The sequence below is a fragment of the Cinclus cinclus genome, chromosome 26 (genome assembly GCF_963662255.1).
Source record: "Cinclus cinclus chromosome 26, bCinCin1.1, whole genome shotgun sequence".
Taxonomy (NCBI): domain Eukaryota; kingdom Metazoa; phylum Chordata; class Aves; order Passeriformes; family Cinclidae; genus Cinclus; species Cinclus cinclus.
In genome coordinates, this window is record NC_085071.1 from 6979200 (window position 1) to 7006070 (window position 26871).

Below are 26871 nucleotides of genomic sequence, written 5' to 3' on the forward strand. Positions count from 1 at the left end.
CCGCGGGCTGAGTCACGGCTGCGGGCCCAGGGCTCTCATCTGCAGCCATCAAACACATTCCCACTGCAATTCCCCAAAGCCAGGGGCTCGGGCTGCCCCGGGACACCCTGGCTCTGCAGGGAGGATTCCGGGGGATTTTCGGGTTGTGGTGTTGCCTTGAGCCTCTTCCCCCTCTGCAGTCCTGGGATGCTGGTGGGAACTGGCTCCTCTGTGAGGACTCAGCTCCAGGCTCTGCTCCTGGGGAAAACCACAGAGCTCTCAGATGTTCCCAAGACCCCTCCCCTGGGAATGGGACCTTTATCCCCTCTTCAAGCCCTGCTGCAGTGCCAGGACAAGGCAGGTGCTGCCCCCTTCTCCCCGGGGACAACACACCGGGGTCATGGCAGGGACAAGTGGGGCTATGCCAGGTGATCCATCCCCCTGGAAAAGGGCCTTCCCCCGGGAGAGCCTCCAGCACGCCCTCACACCGCTGCCGCTCCAGGGAGGGATTTGGAAGCCCGAACTCTGTTGAGCCTCTGTCTTTGCCAAAGCTGGGAATGGCATAAAATGTCCCCCTGGGATGGGGCTCCAGTTGTCCCTGGGCCACGGCAGGAGGGTGAGAGGCAAACTCTCCGTCCCCCTGATGGGGACAAGGTGCCACAGACACCTTGTTCCTCTGGGACAGCCGGGACCGTGTGGCAGTGGCAGGAGTCTGAACAGCTGGAAAGACCCCCACTAAAAATTAACATTAATTTATTAGAATATTTATGATAAAAACCAAGAATCTCTTTACATGTGGTTTTTTTTTTTTCCTTTTTATACAAGATAATTTCCATTGCTTTTTTTTTTTTCCTCCTGGAATCAGAGCAGGGCAGCAGGCAGGCGCAGGCAGCGACGTGGGCGCTCGCCCTGGTGACAGAGCCCGGTGGACCTGGGGGTCCCAGCGGGATGGGGAGCGGGTGGGATGTGGGACAGGTGCCCACCAAGGCAGCAGGGGCAGAGCGTGGCAAGGCACAGCACAGGGAGGGGACAGTGGCCGGGGTCCCTGGGCAGGGGGTGGTGAGCACCCCGTGGTACCCACGGCAAAGGTGGCACATGGTGGGAGCCGGTTGGCACATGGGGGACAAGGTGACAGATTACAGGACACCCCTGAGCCCGGGGAGAGCTGTAAGTCACCAAAACACCCAGTGATCCTCCCAAGCCTTGGGGAAAGATGGGTCTTGGAAGGACCCCCGGCACCCCCAGTCGTCCCCTTGCTGCCAACCTTCTGGATCCAGCGTGTCCCCAGGCTGGGGGAGCTGGCACTCGGCTCTCCCCCAGATCCTCTCAGTTGCAGGGGGACAAATAATTCCCCCTTGCACACCCCAGGCCCCGTCTTTGGTTAAGGAGCAGCCACTGCTGGCACAGGGCGAGGGGCCGAGGCTGACGGAGGGTCCCCTTGGGGACAGGTGACAGCAGTTCCAGGAGGGATGGAGAGGCTGCTCAAAGCGAGGGGGGGTCCAGCTGCACCCCTGCATGGCTCTAGAATATTTATTTGGAAAGACCTGGCATGAAATGTGAGGCCAGGAGGGAAGATCCCAGGCACAGCTGATCCCATGGGGAAGTTGCCAAGGCAAGGGAGCCCGAGGTGCCTGGGAGGGTGCAGGGGGGGAGTGTGTGTGTGTGTGTGTGTGTGTGTGAGCCAGCCCCGTGACAGCTCCTGCTGTCCCATCTCTGCTCCAGAGCAAGGCGAGGGGGCAATAAAGCACAAGTGGGGAGAGGGGAAACTGTGCCATGAGGACACCCCTGGTCAGAGCCGGCCGCAGGTCCTGAGTGGGTGGGCACCTCTGGAGAGCCCCGCGGGGGCTCTGAGGCACCTGCAAATCCCAATCCCGGGCGGAAAATTGTCCGTCACCCCCAGGGCACGCGGCCCAAGGAGCCCGGGGCATCCCAGGCCTCCTTCCCTGCTCACTGGGGCCAGCCCAGGGCTCGCTGGGCAGAGCTGTCCTGGCAATCCCAGTCCATCCAGGACAGTCTCCCCTTCCTGAACCCGATGTGTAGTGACGAGAAACCAAAAAGGAGAGCAAAGAACAAATGAGTGAAGAGAGAGAAACGATCTGTGCCAGCAGCTACTGCCCCTTGGGGATGAAGGGCTCCCCCTCCTCGGGCTCTGGCCGCGGGCCGGGGTCGCTCAGGCACCGCAGCATCCGCTGGCTGCTGGGGCTGTCGCTGTTCCCCGGGGTGAAGACGTCGTCAGTCCCCGGGGAGGAAGGCTCCTTCACCCGCATCACTAGCCCCTCCTCATCCTCCTCGGGCGAGGGTGGGAGGCCACTGCAGCCCTTGGGCTCCTCGCTCATCAGGTCCACGGACTCGGGGGACTGCGGCGAGGCCGGGTCGATGGTGATGATGGGCAGGTTCTCCGAGTCCTCCTTGGGCTCGTAGGCCAGCGGGTCTGGGAGGCACAGAGGGGTCAGGCAGGGCGGGGGGGGGGGGGGGTCTCAGGGACCCCAGATGTTTGTTTGGGGCTGGGGTGCCTGGGCTGTCTCGCTGATTTCCAGTTCAGCTGTGTAATTCCTTTTCCCGATTCCCACATCGCAGCTGGAGCTGCCGGCAGCCCGGCTCCGTTGGGAAGGGCAAAGCTGCCCTCTGCTGATGAACCGAAGGCTCCGCAGCCGCGTCACACCCCGACACCCTGTCCCCGGAGCAGCAGGGGACGCGCAGGACAGGAGGAGCCGAGGGTGTCAAGGCAAACGTGCGATGGACAAACTGGGAACCCAGTGGCAACAGGTCCTGCGGCTGAGCGCTGCTGATCCCCTCCCCTGAGGAGGGCTGGGAGGGGCACGGACAGAGCCGTGGCTGCGTGGATGGAGCGAGCTGAGCTCCACAGGGACGGCCCAACCCGACTCCCCGGTGGGAACTGTGCTGGGAAGTGAGCTGGGTGTTTCTTCTGGGAGCAGCAACCCTCTGGGGCTTGGCATGGGTGTGGGATAGGGATGGTCGGGGCTGGAGAGCCATGGGGAGCCCAGGAGGTGCAGGACAGCACAAGCTCCTCGTGCAGACCCCTCCCACCTACCTGAGCCGATGCGAGCCCGGGACATGGTGGGCGAGTCCACCTTGTGTGCTGGCACCGTCAGGTAATTGTTCATCTGCGACAGAGCAGGGCAGCATCAGCAGCGTGCCCAGGGCAGGTAGGAAGGGCAGGGAACTGGCCACAGGGATGAGCAGGGAGCAGCAGTGGCATGCAGGGGACACGGGCACAGATCCTCCCAGCCACCCTCCAGGGACTTGCTTGGAGCCTGGGGCAATCAGAGGACCCCCACGGCTTGGAGTCACCCTCTGTCATCCAAAACCAGCCCCCTCCCTGTGCCTTCCCAGGCTAGGAAGCCCCCCTGGCCCCTGTCCAGCCCAGCCCTGGAGCATCCCTGCCCTGGTGCTCCCCCAACACCTTCTGTTCCAGCTGCCGGGCCTTCTGCCTCCGCAGGAGCATCTGGTTCCAGGCTTCCTCGTAGGGGTCGGCCACCAGCGTGTGCCGGTTGTAGGATCGCAGCTGGGAAGAGATCCCAAGGAAAGGAGATGGGTTAAAATCCCACAAGGAAAGGGAACGAGAAGTCCCAGACCCATTCTTCCTGGAGATGGATGAAACAGCCACCAGTGGGCAGAGCAGGTCCAGGCAGGCTTGTGGCGCATCCCTTGTGTGTCACCACGGGATGCCTGATCCTGACCCACCATAGCCCAACAAGGGTTTAAAGGCTGGGCTCAGGCACTGACCAAATCAGCCTCCCCCTCAGACTATCCCAGAGCATCCCAGGAGGAAAAGCCTCCAGGGGAGGGAAAGTCAGGCCGGGAGCACAAGGCACAGCAGGACAGGGACAGCAGGGGTGAGGGCCTGTCTGGTGGGCAATGTCCCTGCCACTCCCAGCAAGGCAAGGGGGACACACACAGTGCCAGGGGACACCTCACCCTCTGCCTGGTTTTCTGCAGGTTGGTGCGGAGGATTTTCCGGATCTCCTCCTCCTTGTCCTTGGACAGGGCTGGAAGGACGCGCTCCAAAGGGAGGGTCTGGGGGTTGATGTTCCTGCACGGACAGACAGGATTCAGAGGCACACCACGATGGCCACGCAGTACCCAAGGGCTGCTTGCCCTGTGGCCACCGGTAGGGAGCACTCAGGGTGCCACGGGAGGGTGGGTGTCCAGGGCAGGAAACTCACTGGATGGAGACGGTGGAGACGGCAGAGGGGATCTTGCCGATGCCCCCGCTCTCCACCAGCTCGATGGCCTGCTTCATCTCCATCTTGTGGTAGAAGGCGATGAGCTGGGGCTCCTTGGAGCGCTCCCCCGCGATCAGGCACTTCTTCACATACTTCTTGTTGAAGCGGTTCAGCCTTTAGGGAGTGCGGGAGAGGAGGAGCAGCCACAGGTCAGCCTGGCCCCGCCCCAGTCCCCAGTCCCCACTGCCCAGCCCTGCCCAGGACAGCGCTGCTGGGTTCGGTGCTGCGTCCAGTCCAACCCGCACGGCCCAGACCAGGCTTCCCTGAATCCCTCCAGAGCCAGGGTGTCTCCACAACACCCAGCACCTGCTGGCACCCACCGGGGATGGCCCTGAACTCCTGCAGGGAATGGCCACTGGCAGCTCCCACCCTGCCATGGACCTGCTGTGGGTGGTGTGGCCGAGGGGTGCAGTCCTGCAGCCCCACTTGCTCCCAATCAAAGGCCGTAATTCTCCACGGTGAGTGCGCATGTGGATGTTAAAGCCGGGGGAAAACCTGGCACAGAGCTGTGAAACCTTCTGGGTGGTGACTGAAACCCTTCCCTAGGCACAAAGTTCCCCACTCACTTGTCCTTCCAGTGGTGATGCCCGTAGTGACCACAGATATCCTCGATCCCTGTCAGAAGGTGATCCAAGAACTGGAAAAGATGGTCCAAGGTGTGAGCAGCTCACAGGGCTGCTGCCCACCCTCTCCCTCCCCTGACACCCACACTGACACGTGGGGAGGGCAATCAGGGTGTGCAAAGTCAGGGCTGTGGCTCCAGGATGGGCTTTGGGAGGGCAGGATAGACCCACACAAGCGGGCTTGGCTCCACAGGCACTGGGGGTCTGGGTCAGAGCAGGCACTGGACGACACAGACAGGGGAGAGCCCTCACTCTGTCCCCCCTTACCTTGGGCACTGATTTAGGGGCAGGTCCCAGTGACAGTGGTGGAGTGGCAGAAGCAGAGAGAGCAGAGGGCTGAGGCAGCACGTGTTACCTGCGTGTGGATCTCCTCGTTGATGGAGCGCTTTGTCTCCTGCTTCTTCTTCACAGCCAGCAGATCCACCAAGGGCCGGATGGTCATGCCCTGGGAAGGGGGAAGGGGGTTACACCTCTGCCCAAGGCACAGTGCTGGGAGTGGGATGGGCTCAGCAAAGCCAAGCTGTTGTCAGTGTCACTGTGCAGTGTCTTGGGGACGTGGGACAGTGACAGGGTCAGGGATGGAGGCTGGGGATGAGCTCCCCACTCTCCACACGGCCATGAAGAGCCCCCTTTCCCTCTGAAAGCACAGTCTGAGAGCCACCAACCTGCACGAACACAGTGAAGAAGATGACAGTGATGATGGCAGTGAGGAACATGTCCCTCATGCCAAAGTGGTGGTAGTCCAGCAGGTAGCCCAGGGAGAAGGCAATGGCTCCCCGCAGGCCCCCGTAGGCGATGATGAACTGGTCCTTCGGCGTCAGCTTCACGATTCGGAACTTGTTGATGAACCAGGTGAGGACAAGGACACCTGGGGGAGCAGGACAGTGCGGTGTCAAGGATCCCCTCCAGTCCCAAAGAGCCCACCCTGCAGCCCCTCGGGGCCGTGGGTACAGATGAGAGCTGTCTGCTCATTCAACACCCCTGAGCAGCTTCCCCCTCACATCTGGCACAAGCACAGCCTCAGCCCCATCTCCCCACAGCACCAACCACCCCCATGGGTGATGCCCACGGTCGAGCAGTGCCACCCAGTCATCTCCAGCCTCCCCAGCAAGGTGAACCATCCTGAGAGTTCACTGTGACCCAGGCCAGGCTGGACAGGGCTTGGAGCAACCTGGCATGGTGGAAGGTATCCCTGCACAAGGCAGCTGGAACAAGATGGGCTTTAAGGCCCCTTCCAACCCAAACCATGCCATGCTTCTTTTACCACCACACTGACAGCTCACCCAGCACTCTGGCGATGAGGCAGAAGAACAGCGTGCTGATGACGAAGGTCCAGTTCCAATAGTGGTGACCAGCCACGGTGGAGACACCCAGGAAGATGAAGATGAGGGTCTCGCTTACACTGCTCCACATCTTGAGGAAATACTTGATGGTGGTGTGGGACTTGTGGGAGATGTTGGCTTCCACATAGGGCCGCATGACCACACCGGCGGCGATGAGCCTGGGGGTGAGGTCAGGGCCTTCAGCAGCCATGGGGACATGAGGACAGCCCCAAGCCCTGGCCCTGCAGCAGCATTTTGTGCTCTGACACCAAACTCCAGGGTAGGACAGGCCTTGTGAACCACCAGCAAATATTCAGGGCCTCTAGAGAAGGCAACACAAGGTTTCTCCTTCCCCTGGAAGGGCAGGAGTGAGCACTGTACACAAACCCACGTTGTCCTGAGTGCTCAGCAGGCCCTGCCTGCTCCTGCATGCCCAGGAGAACAGGAACAGGCTGCCAGCACCCCGGGACAACTCCTGAGACTCACTTCTGTCATGTGCCTCCTTGCACATCCCAACCCAGACACTCCTCTGGGGCCTCACTGGCCATGGACTGACCATGGCAGCCAGAACACCGTGGGTACACCCCAGCAAACCCTGCCAAGGGTCCTGGGGACAGAGGGCACCTCCTCCCCCATTCCCAACTCACGCCATGATGCCGGACAGGTGGAAGAGCTCAGCAGACAGGTAGGCCATGTAGCTGTAGAGGAACACGAAGAGGGGCTCGATGACGCGGATGTGGGAGGTGAAGCGGGACGTGAAGGCAGCGATCACCCCGTAAATGACGCCCACCAGGACCCCGCCCAGAGACACCACAAAGAAGCTGAGGAAGCCGAGGATGATGTCCAGGATGGTCACCTGCTCAAAGCTGGCAAACTCCTCAAAGAGGTGGTAGAGGACCTGGCAGGGAGAAAGGAGAGCAGGGCTCAGACTGTCCTTGAGGTAAGATACAGCCTCACCTTGGAGGAGACCTGCACAGGGACCTCCCTTGGGACTGTGGCACACCTGAGCTGAGCTGTGTCAGGGTTGGTGACCCCAAGCTGGGTCCTGTGCTTGAACAGAGCTCACACCAGAACCAGCTGCTGGTACTTTGCTGTGCCAGACACAGACCTAGGGGGACCAGCTCCCTGTCCTCTGTGCCCACAGGGACACAGTGCCACCAAAGATGTGTCCAGGACAGTTCTGCTCCCCAGCTGTCCCAGAAGGGCCTTTGTCACCAGCCAGAGGCTGTTCCCGTTTTCCCAACGAGCAGGTGAGGACAGATCCAGGCTGGGGGACTCCTGAGAGATGCACAGAGCCACCATCTGCCCTGCACTGCCCAGAGAAGAGCCCAAACCCTCGAGGCAGCTTCTGTAGCTGAGGGAAACCTGAGGGAAGGACTCTAAGCTGTGCTGCCTTCTCCCACCCCCAGACACTGCAGAGATGTTAAAGCATGTGTCAGGATGGGAAACAGGATTTAGGGCATCCTGCAGGAATAGCAGCGCTCGCAGGCAGGGGGAGGGTGAGGTGCCAGCTCCTGCCTGCCAGGGCCAGGCCCTGGATGGGACAGGGGCAGGGGCAGACAAAAGCAGGGGCAGACAAAAGCATTCCCCAGGGATGAGAGTGGGGACACAGACCCTGCAGGCACCCCTCTGCTGAGAAATGGGAAAGAAGTGCCTGGGAAGAGCCCCGTGGTGGGACAGAGTGTTCTTTGTAGCCAGGAACCTTGTCAGCAGGGGTTGAGCAGCCAGCTACAAAACGGACAGCTGGGATATGGGAAAAGAGCCAGGAAAAAGCAGTGGGTTAGAAGGCAATTTAGAGGTCAACTCTGCAGAAAGGAGAAGGCCATGCTGGCCAAGCCAGCACCTGGACAGTGATGTCGTTTAGGAAGGCAGCAGGCCTGGCCCCACCTCCCAAAGGTCCCTGCAAAGCTGCTGCTTGGAGTGGGGCTGAGGGGTGATCCAGGTAGGATGCCAGCCTGGCTTCAAGCCCTCCAGGTCTCCCCTTTGCCATGGCTGATGTCCTGCCCTCCCACTTCCTGGGATCTAGAGGACAGCAAGGGTGACCATGAGGAAGGAGACAGACAGAGCAGCAGCTACAGGGCAGCGCTGCCTGACCCAGCATCAGCCCCTCGTGCTTCCCCTGGCAGGACAGGCACAGGTACAGCTGGAGAGCAGATTCCCAGAGCCCACGGCACCAAGAGGCTGACTGAGCACGTGCCCTCAGCCTCCCCAGCCCACCAAGTGAAGCACCTCACCTCAACCCACCTCTACGGTGTTTTAAGCCTCTATTTTTAACTTCACACCTCGACAAGGTTTGGTCCAAGCGGAGCTGCCAGGAGAAGCCTGGCGGCTTGGAACGGCCCTGCCAGCTGTCACCACCTCGAGATGCTCCTGTCCCAAACCAAACCCCTCTCCCTGGGCCCAGCCACTCACGACGGTGACGGCATCGTTGAGCAGGGACTCCCCAAAGACCAGGATGTGCAGCAGCTCGTTGATGTGGATCTCCTCGAAGACGGCCAGCACGGCCACCGGGTCCACAGCCGAGATGATGCTGCCGAAGAGCAGGTTGGCCAGGAGGCCGATGTGGTTGAGGCCGGGGCCGCCGAGCTGGCACACGGCGTACATGAGCCCCCCCAGGAAAAAGGCGTTCCAGAGCGTCCCCACCACGGCGAAGATGAGGATGGTGCCCAGGTTCTCGGTGAACGGGCGCAGGGGCAGGAAGTAGCCGGCATCCAGGATGATGGGGGGCAGGAGGAAGAGGAAGAAGATGTCTGACTTGAGGATGGGGGGCTTTTCACCCACCCCTTTGATGAGACCCCCAACCAGCAGGCCCACCACGATGAGCAGGCAGCTCTCTGGAACGATGCTGGACACCGATGGGATCACATGGAAGCCTGGAGAGAAGGAAGAGAGGAAGACACATGTTGGCTACAGGCATGGAGGAAGCTGCCTGCAGGAGGACAACCCTGTCAGAGTCAGGGCCAGCTCCCAGCCCTCCCTGCACTCCTCATCATCTGCCACTCCTTGTGTGCCTCAGTTTCCCCTCCGGCCCCGCTCTGCCAAGTGGAAACTGCAGCTGAACCAGACCCTGGTACTGCTGGTCTCAGGCCAGAACCCAAGCTGCTGCTTGGTGGATTTCAGGATGCAATTCTCCTTCCTGGAGATCTTAGATGGCTGGTTGCAGCAGGGACAGGATGCATCCTTGGGGTGCAGGGTAACAGGGAACACATTTCCCCCTTTTTCAGTCACAGCACAACTCCAAATGCAGGTCTCTGAGCCAGCCATGACCCACTGATGACATTCCCACCAAGCACCCCCAGCCGGGCATCTGCCAGCACACCAACACCCACAGAAAGATTTTGGGCTCCCTGGATCTTCTCCCAGGCTTTATAATTATTATTTTGAAGCTAGGCATATTTGTTCCCTGGCAAGGGAAGCAGTTTAAAATAAGGAACCCTGCCTTGGCATGCCGTGTTCCTCCGCTCCTTCCGGCCGTGCCATCTGCAGCAATTCCACAACAGATTCAGTCCCCCCAGAACGAGCCAGATCCCCCCGAGCCTGCAGGGGCCACATCTGTGCCACGGCCAGCTCCTCCCTCCTCCACCTGCACAGAGCACCAAGCCAGTTCCCGGGGGAACAGCCCACACTTCCACAGTCCCTCCCCAAGCCCCCAGCCCCGTGCAGCTCCCTGGGGGGAGGATTAGCCCCCAGATTCCCTCTGAGCTGCGGGCACAGGCTCCAGCACGGCCGAGCCCAGAGGATTCATCACCCCCGAGGCTCCAGGAACCATTCCAGCTGCTCCAAAGGGTCCCTGGTGCTGGAGGGATGCTGGAAGGAGTCTGGTTCCTACTTGGGCTCTGCCACGGCAGCAGCAATCCCGAGCAAACAGCTCAGAGGAGATGGGAACACCCAAACTCTCTCCCAGTGCCCCCAAAACCCATCACCTGCATTCAGGGACTTCCCAGCCTGGATGTGGCTCCTGATTTACCCCCATGGGACTTCTCTTCTTCCTTGGATCCCCTGGAGCCCACACAAGTTCTGAGCACCCCCAGGCAGCCCTGGCACAGAGCTCCCTGTGGGAGGGGAGGTGATAATCCCTTTTCCATGCACAGCTCATGCAAACACTGGGAACCACCGACCCTTCCAGCACACCAGGCAATTTCTGGCTGGAATAAGGCTTAAAGCCACACAAGCAGCGAGAAGCCAACAGCAGATCAGTTTTTGCTTGCTAAGTATGTTCAATCATGAATAAAACACAAACATTGACAATTAAGCATCTCTCACTTCTTCCCCACAGGCCCCCAGGATTCCATTAAACTGGAACATTCGTGTGCTGATGGGAATTCAATGGTTTACAGCCTTTTTGTAGGGCCCCAAAAATACACTTACATGGGCTGCATTTTAATTATGCCTTTGATTTCACTGAATCTCAGCCATTTTTTGCTCCCTGCTTGCTCCACTCAGTATTTTTAGAGCATTCCAGAGCTCACTGGTACCAATCTGTTGTTGGGATGCTGCTCCATGCATCCCACTTTGGGATGGGGGTGACTAATGGGCAGGAACCCATCAGGAAAGGGTGCAGGGCTTTGACACCAGCCCTGTGGCTCAACCTCCCTCCTGGAAGATGAGGAAGGCTGTGGTAGGATGCTGGGAGATGAGGATGCCCAGCCACAGGCACATCCAGGGGTAAGAAGAAAGGGGAATAACCCTTGGTAACAGCTTTCAAGACAGTGATGATATAATAATAATATAATGTGACCCCTGATCCCTAAATCCCTAGCACATTCACTCAAGCTTCCTCCTTTAGAAAACAAACTCCGTGGGAGCAGCTCCCTCTCACCACCATCAAACACCACCAGAACCTTTAAAAGTGAAACAGCCAAGTTAAACATGAACCCAAGAGCTTGAGCAAACACGGAAAGGAAATTCAGGAGATAAAAGTTCCTACTAAAACAGTTTATTGCCCACATCATGCACCCAGCTCCCACGTGCCCAGCAAGACACACACAGGGATCCCTCCACTGGTGGTCAGCAATTCCTTGGGTTGGGGCAGAAAGAAATTAGAGATGGGAATCCCAGTTTTAACCACAGTCGAAGCACTTGAAGATCTGGAGGAAATCCTATCCTTCAAATTAAAGGATCTGGGGCAAGGAAAGCTGGCTGTGACAAAGTTTGTTCTGCAGCTTCTGAACGTTTCTGGTCTTTATTTTGGGGTCAGCAGATTTGCATGGGGCAATTGAGGGCAACATGAGGAATTTCCCCCAAGAGGTTTGCAAATGTGTGGGCTCCTGTTCTGGCTGCTAAAGGTTCAACCCCATCCCTCCAAGGGGAAGCTGGTCTGCTTTTTGCAAGGCTCTGGCTGCTGGTGGATGCAGTGCCATGTAAATAGTTTCTCCTGACCAACCAGCCTGGGAGACTGCCCCACTGGGGACTTTTCCTACCCTGGATGCTGTGCCTGGGTTTTATGTAAGCTCCATCCAGCAGCTCCTTTGCTGCCTAATGACTCAAACCGCACCATATCTGACCTGCTTCCACCCTCAGCCCGGCAGGAGGAGCCTGAAGGGATGTGGAGGGAAGGGGTGGCACCCAATCCAGACCTGGCATTCCCACCCCGCAGGTGTCAGAAGCAGCCAGACCCCTCTCAGCACCTGCCTGAGGTGACACTTCCCACTCTGCAGCTGAGGCTGAGGGATCTCCAAGCCCTGAGGTGCTCACAGCCCCTTAGAAAGACTCTCCCAAGGCCAGGAGGGAATGATTTGCAGCTTCCCATGGCCCTGGCCCTTAACAGCTCCATAGGGCACAGGAGCCAAGGTCAGGATTAGTCAGAGCTCTGGCAGTGCTCCCCTGGTTTTAAAGACCTCCCTCAAACCCTGTGGAGAACATGATAAGAATGTTTTAATCAAACTTTTGATGAAGGAAAGGAGGCAAAGTCTTCAGGCACTTCCCTGATCCAGGCCAGCTCGGGGAGATGTCAACATCTCCCACCTGGCTCCCACCACTGGGACATTTCTGGAGCTGCAGCTGTAAAGGGGCTCTGCAGCTCCCATGGGCCTGAAAAATGCTGGTGTTCAGATGTGAAAAATACAGAACAAAACTAAGAAAAATAATTAAAAAATATATAATGTTGATGCTGGAGCCAGGCTGTACCAGGAGACCCTCTGCCAGCCCTGGGGACAAAGGGATTGTCCCCACAGCTGGGGATTGCCATCAGACATCCCATCCTCCTGCAGGCTGAGTTTGGGTGGGCTTAAAATCCTCTCCTTCCAAAGGAGGAAAAGAAATGGGAAGGAGGAGGGAAGAAAACCCACTTGGTTGGTGTAAGGACGGGGAGGGAGGAGAAAGGGAGCACACAACACAGCTGGAAGGGCTTGGCACACTCATGGTTAAGCCGGATGCTCCTGAGGCTTCACCCCAGATTCCCAAGCACCCACGCACAGCCACAGCCTGGGAAAGCCAGGATGCCTCCAGGATGATCCCTGTCAGCCAAGAGGAGGCACAGAAAGGAGAATGGTTACACAAACTCCATCCTCCCAGGCTTCCCAGGTTTACTGGAGCAGCTGCAGGCTCCAGCAGGCAGGCACAGAGCAATCTCTCAATTATTAACGAGGGTTAGGAGCTCTCCCACCCCGGGGCTCTGTTCTGGAAGGAGGTGCAGGGTGAAGGGTCAGTCTGGGCAGAGGGGTGGGGAAGCCCCCCGGAGGATGCTCTCCACAGCCCTAGGGACCCCGGGTGCTGCTCTGGGCTGGGAGTGGAGCTGCAGAGCTGGGGAAACCTGGAGAAGGGTCTGGGAAGCAGGCATGCTCAGAAGGGCTGCCCTTCTGAAGGACACTGCAGAGAGCAGGGCTGGAGGAGCCACACGTGTCCGACAGCACCGGGGCCTCCAAAGGCCTCTTTAACCCTTCAGGACCCCGGGCTGGCAGGGGCTGGGTGTGCCCCAGAGAGGGCAGCAGCAATCCCGGGCTGAGGGATGCACCCAGGTTTGGATCCCTCCCGCACCCCCTGTGACACAGGCACCACTGAGAGCCCCCACACGCTGACACTTTGCTGGCTGAACCCCAAAATCACGGATGTGTCACCAGCCCTGGGGACAAGTGATCCACGAAGCCATGACTCGGCACCATCCCCTTCCTTCTCCTGTTGAGAAGGAGAAGGGGAAGGGGAAGGGGAAGGGGAAGGGGAAGGGGAAGGGGAAGGAGGGCTGGGCTCCAGGGTCTGCAGAGCTCCAAGCCCCTGGGGTCTGGCTTTCCCACGCTGTGTTTTGGGCAGGTGGAGGCTCGAGGATGGGGTAAGACCCCAGCAGGGTTAAAGCCCTGTGAGGATGGCGATGCAGTGACAGAATGTTTTGCAACTGACTCCCAGGGGAAAATCCATCCCAGTCCTCCAGAGTTTGGCTGCAGCTTCTTTCCATTTATCCTCTGACTTCAGAAAAAGCCACACTGGATTTCTCTCTTCCCTGTCCTGACCAGCAGTTGCCCAAGGATCAGCCAGGCTCTGATGATTGCTGCTGGCCCCATCAGGGCCATTGGGGAATGTCTCTCCCTGCTGTGCTTCTCCCTTGGAAAATGGAGCCGGATCCAGCAGCTCCCTGCAAAGACAGGGAACAAGGAGAACGGAGAGAGGTGCACCAAATGTAACAGGGAAGCCTCGAGGGAAGGGGATGAAAATTGAACTTGCTCAAAAGGAATTAAATAGCTGGTGATTTACACCTATAAATAGAGCGAGGCCACAGCTGGTGTCACCCTGCCAGGAGAGGGGGTAAAACCACTGTACTTAAATTACATTCACTGCCTCTCACAAGCTCACACGTCACCAGGTGCCCTGAAATTCCAGCCCCACAGAGCTCCAACCTGGCTTATTCCCACAGCCATCCCACGGGGAGGGCCCATGTGGGGCCATGACGCAGTTTGGGCTCTGCCAAACCCTTTTCTGTTTCACCAGGGAGCAGGCAGGGTTTTAATGCAAGTCCAGGTCACCCCAGTGCTCCCCTGCAGCTCTTTTTTTGGGTTGGTTTCAGCAGCTTGGGTTGATTTGGGCAACCTTTAAAGCACCCAGTGGCTTCCATGTCCAGAACGGAAAAGCGTTGATTTTCCACCCCAAATGCCATTTCCTGGTGAGAAGATGACTTCTTGTTTTTTGTGTTAAGGCACAGGTACAGAAAGTGCTTCTAAGCAAAACAATTTCCTCCAGAACAAACCAAATGTTTCATTCAAGCCTCATTATTTTGTTGTCGCTAATTACGAAGCAAAGCCAAGAACCAGGAAGGTAATTAATTTATGCTGCTTTTTGTGAGTCACTGAGTGAACGCAGATCCCACACAAGGGCCACAGAGCCACCCCCGCCATGGACACAGATGCTAAGCCAGCACAGGGAGAAGGGAAAAGCAAAACACCCAGCCCTGATTTCGGGGTCACTCCTGCACCCCAAATGTGCGTGGGCAGGGGCTGCAACCAGGTTGGTGCTGGGTTAAAAACCATCAGCACCCAGCACTGCCCCACAGCCTGCAGGCATTTTCAGTAGTCAGGATCAACTTCATGCACGTGGGATGGGATGAAGCCCTGGGCTGGTCCCCCCAGGGTCTGCCTGCTCAAGGTGCCCAGCACAGCCTGGCTGTGACCCTGACCAGCTGGACTGCACACAGCGTCTCCAAAAGCCATGCTGTCCCCCTGCCAGATGAGAAAGGGACTGTTTTATATTCCCCTGGTGTGACATTACCACCCCTGCGCCTACAGACCTTGCTCACCCAGCTCGGCCCCACCTCACAGCCACCCAGCAGCGACCAACACTGCCCCTGGTTTTACCCCTTTTCCCCACCTAAAGCAAACACCCCGGGCACAAAAGGAAGGAGTTCCTGCCTGGTACAGCCCCAGCTCCCCCAGCCCTGTGGGTCCAGCCCCAGTGCCTGAGGCAAGGCAGGTGTGTGTGGGAAGGTGACCTGGCTGGACCCTGCCTGCTTTGCAGAAGATAAGAACAGGGCTGATAGCATCAGGCCAGCCCTTGGGTGACTCAAAACCTGAAAGCCACAGGACAAAAAGGAGACACTGCCAGGTACCAGCCTTGCAGCTTAGCCAAGCAGCCACAACCCACGAATAGAGCAGGCTCCACACAGGAGGGCTTGTGAGAAATGGCTTGTTCTAGCCCTCGAGGTATAGCCACATCAGGCAGAGCAGGAGGCCTGGCTAGTGCAGGCCAGGACAGAGCCCTTCATCCCTCAGGAACAATAAATGCTCCCCTGCATCACTGTGAGGAGGGGCTGGTGGGCAGGTGCAGCAGGGCTGTGATGTCTGACAGCTTCTTCTGGCAACCAAGTGCAAGGACAAAGTCTCTCCTGGTAGCTCGGTGCCTGCAGCAACACCATGCAGGAATGTGCCTCTAAGCCCATGCCAGCCACAGCAGGCACTGCCATGCTGCAGAGGGATGCAGGGAGTACCAAACTGCAGACCCTGGTGATGCAGCCCCCTCCCAGCCACAGGCACCAGCAGAGAAATTCCCAAGGACAACGATGATGGCACTACCAAGAAACCCTGAGGCTGTCCTTCCCATGTAGGGCTGGAGCTGGAGATGCAGTAAGGTCCCCAAAAAGCTGAACAGCCTGGAGAACATGACCAAAGGCATCACTGCATCCTGCCAGGAGCCAGGAGCCGCATGCAGATGAGCCCAGCTCCCACCTGCCCTGGTACCCTCCAGGAGAACACAGAGTGCCCCTGGAAAGGCAAATCCCATTTCCCTCCCCCAGCAGGCTCCTGCAAGGGTGCAGGGGAGGCTGTGTGTGGGTGTGCAGGTGTGCTGGGACCCCGTGGCAGCGCTGCAGTGCAGCAGAGAGCGATGCTGGCTCTGAATCATCTGCAGGCACCCTGGCCTGCAGCCTGCCAGGATGGGCGGCCCCTGCGAGCCCGCTGTGTAGGCTCAGAAATGAGCTGTTTACACTGGGAATTAACCATAAAACCCACATCTCCTCCATCCAGCCTCAGCACCCACCCTTCCCTCCAGCACAGGGATGGGCTCCTTCGTTTGCTTCTCCCCCATCCCAAGGGGCTGCAGCCCTCTCTTTGCAAGCATCGTGGAGAAGGCTGGGGAGCCTTTTGTGGGATGCAGCACTTGGTATTCCCCACCCAGCACACACTGCTCAGCCTGCAGCCAAAGAGCCACCAGCAATTCCTCCCAGCTCAGCCTCATTGCCCCGACCCTGGGAAGGACCGGGAAGACGTGGAGCAGCAGCCCTCCAGGAGGAGAAGGTGCCCACACACAACCACAACATGCCCTGAGAACAATCCATGGACAGAGGCCTCCAGCAGAAACACTTGAACACATTTTTTTTTGAGAGTAGCAAGAGCATGTACCCTGGTTTTATCTTGAAGCACTCACAAGAAATTAAGAGATCAATTGGGAGTCTTTTACAGAGCTGGTATTAATTTTCTCTCAGCTGTAAAAAGGAAATGAGAGACAAAAGACATTAAATGGACTTGCCCAAGTCCCCAAGTGAATGGTGTGAGAGCAGGCGTGAGAAGTCAGCAGCTCCCAATTTCCAGTCCTGTGTTTAGATAAAGCTTCTCCTTCACACCAGAAGGGAAGCCAAGGACACTCAGCAAGAAAAGCAGAGTTTTAAGAAAGATCTTTTAAGACCTGCCATTAAAGACTGAGAGACCCAGGGCCCTTGGGCTATCACCCCACGGCTGCAGCATTCCAAGCAGGGAGGAAAACACAGAACCAATGAGCAGCAATGGCTTGGGAGGCTTCAAGGCTCAGCGCCGCCACATCTTGGAAAATCCTCTTCCAGGCCCAGCTGTGCACAGCTGTGCACAGAACAGCTCCCCTCCACCTCTCTCCAGGTCCAGAGCTGCCCCGCGACAGGGAGCCAAGGGAGCCAAACCCACCCTTCCCTGCTGAGCTTTGGGGTCACCGGTGGCTCCGGGTGCCCCGGTAACCCCGATCCCTGCAGACTGCATTCCTGCACTGGGCATGTTCCAGAGCCGCTCCCAAACCACAGCCTGCAACCACCAAACCTGTTCAGAGCCTCTGGGCAGGCTCCACACAGCTTTTCTAGGGCGGGACTGTGAATCTCTACCAACCCATGGCATTCACCCAGCACGAGGCACACGGGGACAAACTGCCACCCAGATTTCTGCTGCTGCTGTCTCGAGACTCAGTTTTGACTTTTCCCACCAGCTCTGGATGGGTGCAGCTCACAGCCAGGCCTGCAAGGCTGGGACCTTCCTGGAACAGCTCACTTACCCGGGAAAACTGAGTTTTCTACAGGGCAACAGCATCCTCACCCAGGTTTATATCCTTCAAAACCGTGATAGCAGCTGGACTTGTGCATTTTGAGGAGGTTTAAGGTCTAGAAAAACTTATTTTGCTCCAGGGAGAGGGACAAGGAGCTAAACATAACTCACTCTCACCAGCCACACTCTTCCCAGATTCCTTCAGCTGCTACAAGGCGCTGGATGCCATGAATAGCTGGGTTAGGAGGGGTCGGTGCCAGGGGATTTCTGCAATAGAATCCTCCCAGCTAACATCTGCGTGGTGCAAAGGGAACCTTCACACTGCTGGACGCAGATGGATGCTCTGGAGCAGAAGGGACTCAAGGTGACACAAAGAGACAGTGCCTGGTTACCCAAAATAAGGCTCCAGTTGCTCTCCCAGCTCCTTACCCTCAACCACAGGACACAGCATTTAATTGCAGCTCCTGCTGGCCCTCGAAGCCTTGGGGAGAGCTAAACCTGAGCCAGCCTGAGGTGACCACAGACAAACTCCCCAGGCAGAGCGATGCCAATCGCCCTTCCCAGGAAGGGCAGATTTCCTACCGGGAACACGGGCAGGAAAGACAAACAAAAGCTTTTCAGGAAACAACCTGTTGGTCTCCACTCGGACAGCAGGGAGGAGTAATTGCAATTAGCACTGATTGCTACCGGGCTTTGCAAGCCCAGACAAAGTGACACCACTCTCAGCACACGCCAGCACGAGCACCCAGCCGCTGTCACCTCTTCCCCAGCACACACAGACACCATCCCAGCCTCCCAGCACCATCCCCAGCCGGGATGCTTCTCACACCCAGCCAGCTCCTGGGAGCAGCTGCTGTCCCTCCGCAGCAGCTGAGACAGGAGAGGAGCTGTTCCTTGCAAACTCATCCCCAGGGACCGAGGCTGCTGTGGGAAACATGTTCCCAAGGGAAACTGAGGCACTAACAGGGCTGGAAACACCAGCTCTTCTCTTTAAAGGCATGTGCTTAAATCTGCCCCTGGCGTGTGTGCTGTAAAATCTCCAGCAGTGGGGTGGGAAGCTGCCTTCTCTCCAAATCCCACATTAAGATTTAGCATGTTGTGACTCCAAAATGCAGAATAATTCCAGGGACTGGAAATAAACTGCAGCCACGGGGTGTCTGCTCTGTAAATGTGTGTCTTGCACAAGAGAGGGCAACTACTTCCCTAGCAGCACCCTCTGTTAAGTGGGATTTAAGTGCTGTCCCCAGAGGTCGATTGTACTGCACCTTTCTGGAGACAAAGACCTGGGATGCCGAGACGTTTGTGAGTCACCCCTGAGCAACCCAAGAAACTGTGTGTTCTCTTCTGACTAAAAAAGTGCTTTGCATTCTTCAACTTTCCACCCAAAACACCCCTCCAGCTTCAAATGAGCCTTAGTTGTGCCCTTCTTCTGCAGGCAGGTTCTGGGAAGGAGCCTCAAGACATGGGGTGATCTAACACCAGATTTTTGTACCCCCAGAGGTGACACACCAGCAGATTCATTCTCACTGCTCCACTCCAAGCAAGGATCAGCCTTGGATATTGCCTTTTCCAGTAAACAGGCAGCAGCGAGTGCGTGCACGCCCATCTGCTGAGCTTTTCATTTGAGCTTTTCATTCTTCCTTCCCAAGCAGAAACGCGAGTTCTGCTGCCCCAGGAAAGAGCCAAAGAAGAGAACATAACAAGATTTAACACAGAACTGGAAGCCATTGTAAAATCAGAGCGCTCTGTAAGACATCCTCCACCACGGAGAACAGATGGTGGTACCCCAGTGGAGTGAGAGGATCAACCACCACCACTTGGTTCAGCTCAAACCATGCCCAGCTCCTCTGCTGATCCCTTGGAAGCTGTCTGGCCCTAATCTCAAAACACTGAGGTTTTCATCAAACCTACACCAGTAGTTTTGATCCCCAATGGGTGAGAAGAAGCTGCTGCTGACTCAGGCAGCCCAGTGAGGACAAGGGGGGTGAGGTGTAACCCAGCTCCAGCTCCACTCAGCAAGGCTGTGTTTTCACAGAGTATTCCGTATGGATTTCAGGTTTTATTTGAACAGATTAGGCCTTGGGGACCCAAAACAGAAGAAAAAAAAAAAATAAAAGAAACCAAATGTTTACAAGGCAGCTGCAGTAATTCATCCCCATTCCTGTTCTTCCTCCATCGGTGCCCACAGCTCCAACGATGTGGAGCAAAGGACCAAGCCCTGCACGACCCTGGGGCAGCATCAGAGCCCCCATCACCTCTGCACCTACAGCCAAAACCAGGCCTTGCAGAGGGGAAAAGGGGAAGGATTAAGTTCAAGAAGTATTTACTTGCAAGCCTAATGAGCATCTGGTTTGTACAAGATATCTGTGTCTCTTCTGCACAAGAGGGGCTGCAGTTCCTCTGTGCCACAGGATTACTGTCACCCCAAGAAAGACCCTCTGCCCTCCACCACCACCTGATTTTCCCTTCTCAAACTCCAAAGATTATTTAGCTATATTAACTGCAGACAAAAGACTTGTCCTCCATGCCACTAATTCCCAAGGGAACTCCAGCATCTCTGGGAATTGTGGACAAGCTGTGGTTGGGTGATTGGGCAGTTTTGGGAAGAAAGGATGGGAACCAAACAGGCCAAATACCAACACGTTCTGCTGTTACCCCACACACCACCCCAGGTCACCTGGAGGTCTCAGGGGAGGAACAACTCCCTGATATCTCCCTGAAAGCCAGGCCACCACCAGTCTGGGCTCTGGCTGCCACAGGACTTGCATCCCAAATTCCACCCACAGCCTGTGTGGGCAGCCAGCCCTTCCCTGACCCCGGCATCAGGTCCCCAAATCTTTGTTGATAAATGGGATGAAACAAAAGCTTTGGTTCCTGAGGGCCTTGAGGTCCAGAAGCTGCCACAGGCAACAGGGTCCCTGCAGGGAGCAAAGCCATGGCTGCCATGGAGTGTAATCCTGCCTTAATGGACATTATGGCTCACCAGGGAGGAATGGCTGTGATTACAGACCTGTTCTGCTTTTCCCACTCCATCACCATCCCGTATTTCACAGCAGGAACCTTTCACTCTTCCAGCCATAATTAAACTAATGGTTTTCTCAGATCCACGGAGGGAACAGTTTGGATGTTTTTCAGCTCAGACACCCACAATGTGCAGACCAGAGAGGGAAAAATAAATGTCGTGGCTGTTCTTTCTGAGATAGCAAAGCAGGGAAAAAGGGAGACAGAGCATGTGTTTGATCATCCCCCAATAAGGAAGTGGGAATGCAACAAGTCTGCATTGGAAGAGAATGTTTAAATTCACTGTCACGACAATTTACACTTCTGTGGCACCAGCTGCAGCAGTACTTCAAAATCCTTTCCCAACAGTCATTCACCAGCTCCCCTGGAACAGCTCCTGAGACAAGTGGGGGCACTGGGGTGATCTCAGAGCTCTCACCACCACCCTGTTTGCAGTCAACACGTGATAAACCAGGTTGTAAGACAAACATTCCCACCAGGAATAAGACAAACATTTCCCTGGGGTTCAGTGAGGGAACCCACATCAGCCAGCACCAGGATCCAGCAGGAACTGCCCAGCAAAGCCAGCCCAGCACGGCCACCCTCTGTGCCAGAAGGGCCACACAGACAACTCCAGCACACTTGTCCCACAGTCACACACACCTATTCCCAACACCAAGGCACTTCTGGGAATGTTTCCTTGCTGTCCCATTCCCACGCTTGCAGGTGGCACTGGCAGAGGTGTCCCCACATCAGTGGCTTTGCTCCGGGGTGTTTCTGCTGTGTCTGCTTTCAAGATCCAGTTCTTCCATCCAGTGCCACCACCACAGCAGGTTTCCTATCCTGCTTATCAGCCCTTGCCCAAAGGAATTCTCAAGCTCCCTAACTCGCAGGGCTCTGCAGGACCTTGGGTGGCCCCTCCAAAAGCCACGATTTCAGGGCAGGAATGTAGGCTGATAAAAACATTCGAAAAGCACCCAAGTGTTTTAGCACCCAAGAGCTTTAGCACCCAAATCTCACTGCCAGCCAGCAGCCACCAGCTTCTACAAACATTTCTCTGGCCATTTTGAAATTGTCTCTTCTCCTCCAGGTGTGGGGACCCTGCAGCCACTGCTGTGCACACAGGGAATTATGTCCCCACGCCCTGGTCTGGCTGATCTGGAGCTCATCTGCCCCACAGCAGCCCTTAGAATGGTAGCTGGGAGGGGGTTGATAACACCCTGTGCTTCAGCTGCTGCTGAGCAGTGCTCACAGCATCAGAGCTGCCCCCAGCATCTGCCCCTCACCAGGAGCAGGGGGTGGGCAGCAGTCTGGGAAGGGACACTGCTGGGACTGCCCCAAACTAATTCTATTTATGTGTGTGTGTGTGTGTGTGTGTGTGTATATATATATATATATACACATAATTATTCTAATTATATATTTTTCTAAAATTATTCTAACTGTTCTACCAAAGGGGTATTCCACACCACAGAAAAGCAGAGAGTAAAGAGGAAGAGAGGGTGGGCAGTTCTAATTATGACATTTGCTTTCCAGAGCAGCCACTATGCTCCTGAAGGTACTTCCCAGGAAGTGGCTGGACATCATCTGCTGATGGGAAGTAGAGAATAAATCTTTCATTTCCCTTTGTTTCCGCACATGACCTTTGCTTTTGCTTCATTAAACTGCCTTTATCTTGATCCATGAGGATTTTTCCCATCCTAGTTCCTCCTGCAGAGGAGGGAAGTGATAAAGCAGCTTGGTGGGCACCAGGAGCCACAGCATCATGGAATGGTTTGGGTCGGAAGGGACCTTAAAGCCCATCCAGTTCCACACCTTCCACTGTCCCAGGCTGCTCCAAGCCCTGTCCAACCTGGCCTTGGACACTTCCAGAGATGGGGCAGCCACAGCTGCTCTGGGCAGCCTGTGCCAGGGCCTCCCCACCTTCTGAGTAAGTTATTTCTTTTATCTAATCTAAACCTGCCTTCATAAAACCACTTCCCTTTGTCCTGTCACTACAGGCCTTGGTATGAAGCCTCTCTCCATCTGGGGGAGATGGACTCCCAGAGAAAAGAAGGAAAGGCACCACCCAACCTTCAAACCTTGGGCTCAAGACATGAATTTTAGGTTCCTTTCCAGCCAAGGTGAACTCACATGCCCTGTGATTTCCTTGAGCTGGTGGTGGAGTGGCCAGGATGCTCCAGGGAGGCTGGGAAGCCACTTGGTGCAGGCAGACAACAGGACATGCCTCGGTGCAAGGTGGCTAATGGAATATCACTCTCTGCTTTCTGGCTTTAGAAGGAAGGGCCAGTGTGGGTTTTGGAGACACAGGTAGCCCCAGCTGCTCCCCAAGGTGGGTAAGAGCTGGTGCTCACCACAAAGCTCTGCCTGCTGGGCCCCAGCACAGCCAGCGAAGGCACTGCTGACCACAGTATGTCATCTGCATTCCTGACTCACTCCTTCCCTTTCCCCTGAAACCAGCACGTATTTACAGACAAACTTGAATTCCCCTAAACGTCTCTGGGAGCCTGGGAGCTGAAAGGTCAATCCTCAGAGTGAGGAAAGCAGGTTGTCCTGCTGGGAAACCCCCCAGCTTCCCAAGCACTCCCCGGGCACGGTGTGAAGGAACCCTTACGATATCCCTGCAAAACCCTGGAGACGGGTACAGAGAGCTCCTGACTGGGGTGTTTTGTGAAGGTCTGACCTTCTGCAACAATACAACAGGTTGAGACAATGTCTGGTTGCAACTTGCAGCTGCAAAGGCTTCTCCTGGAAAAGTCAGACCCACACATGGCTGTATCTTGCTCCTCACTCCCTCTTCCCCTACACAGCCTTAAAATACCATGTGAGTATTAAGCAGTCAGCACCAACTTCCCCTTCTCCACTGGGATTAACAAAGCAGAACAGCCCATGCCTGCAGGACATTCTGGGGAGACACATTCCTCTGTGCCCTGTCAGGTGAGGAATCCTCCAGAAACCAGCATCTCTGAGGCATTTTTCAAAAACCGCAGCAAGAGGGGGAGGGCTCAACTCACACCTCTGATTCCCCAAACAAACTCACAGTGAGAGCTGCTGGAGAAAGGACAAATCCCCTGGATGGGACAACAGGAGCATGCATTTAAGTCTGAAGAGCTGTTTAAAGCATCAAGACCAACAGGGGGAAACTGAGCAACAAGACAAGGTCAGGCTGCATCTCCTGGCCTGGAACAGAGCCCTGTGAGCACTTCTGAGCTCCTTGACATTGCCACCCTGAGGGTGACACACTGAAGGGATTCACAGTGTTGAAGACACTTTTTGTAGCAACCCTTGGCTCAATCACCAGCTTCAGCCCAGCAGAGAGGCCTGTGGAGCTGGGAAGGGCAGTCAGGAGGTGCAGAGCTCTCATGCACAGCTCGCACCACAGGAATTCCCGTTCTTGGAAAAAGAAGATGGTCCCTTCAGAATTTTGCAGGATCACCCTGCAACAATAAATGCACACTGACAGTGTGGGGAGAAAGAGGAAGCACTGCAAACTCCTGTTCTATTTATCAGCCCCCTTCCTTTTTTCCTGGAAATGGGATGCTGCAGACCCTGCCCAGTTAAGGGAGCTGGAGCTGTGTGAGCCTCATCCTGCCATTCCAGGTGGTACTGCCAGCAGTGCCCAGTTGTGTAAGAGCTACCCCTGGGTGGAGAAAAGCCTATTCTGCTGCTGCTGAACAACAGCCCATGATCCAGGGTGGGATAGACAAGGCTGGGATATGGACACAGAGCAGTGAGATGTTTTTTCAGCTCACGAGCAGAGGGAGCTGTACCAGAAACTTGGGAACTACCTGCCAAGACAGCACTAACAAGAAACGCAAAACCTTGGAAAGGAGGCCAAGGAAAAGGGTGTCCCAGGGCAACCCTGCTGTCAAGGCCCTGTCAGAGTTGTAGGTAAGCTAAGGTGTGGATTTTGGCAAAATCAGCATCTCTGGAGCTCTGCAGAGCACCTGCCACTCCAAAGACCTTTGCCAAACTTGCAGGGCAGCCTCTCCTAAAATACACCCCTTAAAACACACAGTCTTGCACAATATTTGTAGCATCAAAGCTGACAGCTGGCAGACACAACTTTTCCTGCAGCACGAACGAGCCCTGACTCCAGGCAAGGGCGGCAGGAGCAGCTTTCCCCATCAGCAGTGACGGAGAGCAGGGTGGGTGTCCCCAGCACGTCCATCCATCCCCCAGAGCTGCTCCCTGCTGCCCATTCTGGTGTCTTCCAGCTCAGTTCCCCCCCATGCACCCCGGCAGGCCCACAGGCCATTGGCCCCTCCTTTCTCCACCAGCTTCCGCGCAGATACTCCTGATTTCCTCACTCTTTGCTCTCCGAGCAGGGCTGAAGGTGCGGTGCAACATCAGAGCCCTGCCAAAGGAGATCTGCCTTCCCAAGGGACAGGTAAACGTGCCCGAGGTGGTTTTGGGCAATGCCAGGAAGGCACAAACCCCGTGTTTCCCACCCGGCTCCAGCCTGTCCTGACTGCCTGTCTCTCAGGCAAGCCTCCGGGTCTGAAGTGTTCTCACTCCTCTGCCTGCATGTAAATAAAGCACTCAGGAGGGATGGTGGAAATGGGGCTTCACCTGCCCACGCACGCTCACAGCATGCTGAGGAGCGGACAGGGTATTTTGAAGAGCACCTGGGCAGGAAGGATCTGAGCTCCTGGGGGTCTCTCAGACCCCTCCAGACCAGGACAGGGCACAGTTTACAACAGGAACCAGCTAAAAAAAGCTCCCAAAGCAAGATTTCCCTCAACAAGCTGGAGTGCCCCGTAAGTGAGTGTTATTAAACCACTGGTGGCGATTGAGGAGCAAAATGAAGGAGTGCAGAGCTCTCTTCTCTCCTCACCTGCTCCAAGGCAAACATTTCACCTGTCCCCCTGGCTTTATCACCAGCGATGGGACCAGGGCCAGCTCCACCTCTGCACTGCCGGAGGCTGGGGACAGCACAGCAGGGCCGAGCGTGGAGCGGTTACATCACACGTTTGGGGTAATTCGGCTGGTATTGATCCAGCTGCAGAAGTTTGGAAAACACTTTGTCAACAACCCCCGCCCCGGCAGAGTGATGCTTTCCCAGAGCCGGTGACTTTTCCAGCCCTGAGCCGCTCTCTTCAATGCGGGAATCTCGGGACGCTTTGCAGCAGAGGCAAACCCACCCCGGTGTGCTGCGGAGGGGGAGGAAGGGGAGGCAGAAGCACCGGGAGGTTTTTGAGTGACTTCTCCAAGGTTACAAAAGGCATCCTGTGGTTTAGAGAGGAAGTGAGCAAACTGGATACCTCCTCCCTAAGTGTCAAAGGGAGGAAAGCAAACCTGGTCCAAGCAGGGGTCAAGAGCATCTCCAGGCCCGCTCCCAGGCACGGAGATGAGAAGTCTGTGGGAGCGCAGGGATCGGGATGCCTCTGTCCACCAGGCCCAGGACAGAGACCCAAGGTCGTGGGGACAGCAGTGCCCACCCCAGCCCAGCCAGCCCGGGAGGTTTGCAGAAGATGTGCAGCAGATTTTGGGCAGCCCTGGGATTTTTGAGCAGCCCTGGGATGTACGGGGTGGTCCCACCCTGGAATGTTTAGACGGGTCTCTCTCTCCCTAGGATGCTCAAAAGGGTCCCTCCTTGGGATGCTCACAGGAGTCACGGCTTGGGATGCCTGGGGGCGTCCGTCCCATCCGCCCGGGGGTCCCTCCTACTCCAGGCCCTTTCCCACGGACTCCCCCCCACCAGGCCCTTTCCCACCTACCCAGCTTCATGAGGCAGGCCAGGAGGATCCAGAGGGAGATCTCGAAGGGGATGCGGACGTGCGTGTAGTCGATGCCGATGACCGGGAAGGCTTTGCGGGGCTTGGCGTGCCCCTCTCCCGAGCCGTTGGCCGGCTGCTCCTTCAGCGGGTGGATCACCTCGGGGGCGGCGGGGGGCGCGGCGGTGAAGCCGGGCACGTCGCCGCCGGGCAGCGGAGCGGGCTGGCCCTCGGAGGTGAGCATGGGGTTGGCCTGCAGGACCTGCCCGGGCAGCAGCGGCCCCAGCAGCAGCAGCGCCCAGGGCAGGGCGCGCAGGGCCGCGGCGCCCATGGCGGCGAGCGGGGGGCGCGGGCCGGGCCGGGCCGGGCGGGCGGGGGGCGGCGGGGCCGCCGCGGCGGCGAGGGCTGGAGCCGCCCCGCCACAGCCCGAGCGGAGCTGGGGCGGCCGCGGCGCCGGGCTCGGCCCACAGAGCGGGCGGGAGGCACCGGCGGGAGGGACCGGCGGGGGCGGCGCCGGCGGCGGGCGGGAGCGGAGCGGGGCGGGAGGAGAGGGAGAGGGAGGGGATGGGGATGGAATGGAGTGAGGGGAGAGGGAGGGGATGGGGATGGAATGGAGTGAGGGGAGAGGGAGGGGATGGGGATGGAGTGAGGGGAGAGGGAGGGATGGCGCAGGAATGGAGTGAGGGGAGCGGAGTGAGGGGAGCAGCAGGGGATGGGGAGCTCGGAGCAGCAGGGGATGGGGAGCTCGGAGAGGGGAGAACTGGAGCTGGGGGTGCTGATGGGAG

At 57.1% G+C, this 26871-nt stretch overlaps 1 protein-coding gene across 1 annotated transcript; it reads right to left on the reverse strand.

Annotated features, from left to right (window-relative positions):
• Positions 1-607: 607 nt before the first annotated feature.
• On the reverse strand, positions 608-26417 carry SLC9A1 (solute carrier family 9 member A1). Its single transcript, XM_062508907.1, has 12 exons — positions 26090-26417; positions 8584-9044; positions 6819-7069; positions 6133-6350; positions 5515-5717; positions 5205-5294; positions 4793-4863; positions 4167-4340; positions 3919-4033; positions 3404-3505; positions 3032-3104; positions 608-2410 (listed from the first exon to the last, which is right to left on the reverse strand). The coding sequence occupies exons 1-12, from the start codon at positions 26415-26417 to the stop codon at positions 2088-2090; spliced, it is 2409 nt and encodes an 802-aa protein (XP_062364891.1). The 3' UTR covers positions 608-2087.
• Positions 26418-26871: the final 454 nt, after the last annotated feature.